The following is a 2,500-nucleotide window of genomic DNA, read 5'->3' as shown; positions in this document are numbered from 1 at the left end:
CACGTTCCTGTAAAACAGTTTATTTCTGCTATCGACCATGGAACATTAACAACTATTTCTGCGTTATACTTGTTGTGGAAATACCACAAATGTTGTAACATCAAATTCCCCCGTGTCTCGGTTCACAATATTATCCGTAGCCGCACACAGCTCCAACTCCTACAGGAACTGCGTCTGGATGACGGCCACTTCCAGCGCTGTCATTCACCATTGAAGTAACCAATATTTTGACTTTGGCGAAAAAAAAACAAAAACGAAAGAGCGAAAAAGCAAATATTCGCAAAGCTTTTTCGCGTCATTTGCAACGCCCGGCGAAAAATTAGCTTTTTCGCAACCATTCGCATCTGTGTATTGACTTTACATGTACTCTACTCACCCGAATATTTCGCAACGCTTTTGGTGTGAATACACTATTAGTCAAAATGGGACACATAATGTGTGGTTTCAATGACATACCTTTAAAAGGAAGGATTTTGGAAAATACACTTATTGGCTTTCTTGCTGAAATTATATGAGAATATCAATACCACTCTCAAGTCTACACGCTTTTACGCAACCTAAAAGTAGCTACCACCAACTGCAATAGGAAACAGCGAGCTTAGTTAAAGGCAACACAATATGTCTACCAGCACCTCGGCAACTCACTAATTAACGTGTTGCATCTTGTTTGTGTAACTTTGTACAGGAGGTTACATGTTAGACTATTTCGAGCGAGGACCAGTAGGTACAGTCCTTGTGCTAAACTTGTGTCATAATGTGCAGTAATGGGACACTGCAACAATAGCACATAATCACGAAACATGTGGAATTGACCATGCGCACTTATCTATCTAACTTAAACTAATTTAAAGGAAGAAAAGTGTTTGAACAATCCAAATATTTTTTTTAAAAGTAATATTTAAACCAGTATTGCTAATGTGCAGTCCGGAGCCAGATTGGGCTGAACAAGACTAGGTGGAAACCTGGACAGTGTATGATCAGTGTATGATCAGTGTGCTTAACTGTGCTTAACTTGGTACACGGGTGGTCAGTGTGTCTATAATGTGAATTCCTGGTTATTAAATTCTTGTGCAATTTTCTGTTGTGTAATATTAGACAAGCCAGTAATATTTCTAGCTTGTAGCATAACAAAGGGCATTGTTAAGCTATGATTGAGTCAAATGTCTGCAACTTGCTGGAAAACCTTGATAATGTGAGGAATATAAGACTGACAAAAATGACTGACTGGCGTTTACAGGGCTGGCCCCGCTATGCGACGGTCCAGCTAAAAACGTGAGTTAATAAGTTACTCTATGGTCTCACTCTGAAAGGGTTATTGCCCCTTATGTTAGAGAGCGTAGATAGCTGCAGATAAGCAGTCAGTCTGAAAGGAAGGCTCTAAGCAAGGCACTCTTTTATCTATGGCCCTGTGAATAAACTACATACAAGGCAACTCCAAATAACAAAACAACCGTAGATACAAATTCACTTCAACTCCATCCTCCATCCAAATAACTTTCATCTCTAATGCTGTGTTCACACCAAACGTGGCGCAAATTTGACGCGCGACCAGATTCGATGCAAAGTCAATGCAAATATCGATGCGATAGGTTGCGTAAAAGCGTGAATGATGTGTTTGAGGCAACACGAATTTGACATGGGGTGAACAGAGCGTTTGAGGCGGCACAAATTCGCATGAGTTGAAATTTCCCAACTCTGGCAAAAAAAAAACGTGTGACGCTGATAGCGGCCATCATTCAGACGGTGTTGTGGGACTACGGATAATATTATGAACCGAGACACGATGGAGTCTGATATTCTGACGTATGTGGTTATTTCTTCCATAGTCGATAGTGGAAATGATCACTCTTTACACGGAGATGAACCGCGCAGGTAAACCGCGCAGGTAAACCGCGCAGGTAAACCGCGCAGGTAAACCACGCAGGTAAACCACGCAGGTAAACCACGCAGGTAAACCACGCAGGTAAACCACGCCCCCGTTTGGTGTGAACAAATTTATATTTTCGAGCAAAGTAAACTAAACACACAAGTAACAAATAGACTGACCCTGTATTCGTTGTTGACCGCTGTAGCGACCCATAAGTTATTGGGAACTCCCATCCTCTTAAAGTCGGCCATGATGTCTATGAAGTTCCAGGACTCTTCTCTTTCTACTTTGTTCACATTGGGATTAAAGGACAGGCAGTACAGCTCACTGTACTTCTCTGAGGGGAGGAGCCAAAAATCATGTTAAATCAGTATCTAACATAGTGTAAAAGCATTACACTAACACACCCGTCATGACACCCTGCCAGACATGTCTTTTTGTGCATGAAATCACTCGAACACAAATGTAACATGTGTCTTACATACAGAAATACATGCACACACCTGGCCGTGACAGTCTGATCAATGAGGTGTGGATGTCCAAACAGTCTCTCTCCTGCGGAATGAGGATCTGGAAGACCAGGAAGTCCTTACAACGCAGGATAAGCTGACTTCCTGCAGAGATGGTGGGTGG

General features: G+C 42.0%; 1 protein-coding gene across 3 annotated transcripts in view; it reads right to left on the bottom strand.

Annotated features, from left to right (window-relative positions):
• The window catches only part of LOC137794961 (myotubularin-related protein 7-like), a 17,939-nt gene that overhangs the window by 11,864 nt on the left and 3,575 nt on the right, over positions 1 to 2,500 (bottom strand). For all 3 annotated transcript variants that reach the window (XM_068592131.1, XM_068592129.1, XM_068592132.1), the window contains exons 3-4: positions 2,371 to 2,500; positions 2,047 to 2,204 (exon numbers count right to left, since the gene is read on the bottom strand). The exon at positions 2,371 to 2,500 is cut by the window's right edge and continues 33 nt beyond it. In XM_068592131.1, the coding sequence (XP_068448232.1) occupies positions 2,047 to 2,204; positions 2,371 to 2,500 (288 nt within the window). The remainder of the gene's footprint in view (positions 1 to 2,046; positions 2,205 to 2,370) is intronic.

Source organism: Clinocottus analis, unplaced genomic scaffold, assembly GCF_023055335.1.
Source record: "Clinocottus analis isolate CAN_PGR_092001 unplaced genomic scaffold, fCliAna1.0.p SCAF_26, whole genome shotgun sequence".
Lineage (NCBI taxonomy): Eukaryota > Metazoa > Chordata > Actinopteri > Perciformes > Cottidae > Clinocottus > Clinocottus analis.
This window is presented reverse-complemented; position numbering and strand designations above follow the sequence as displayed.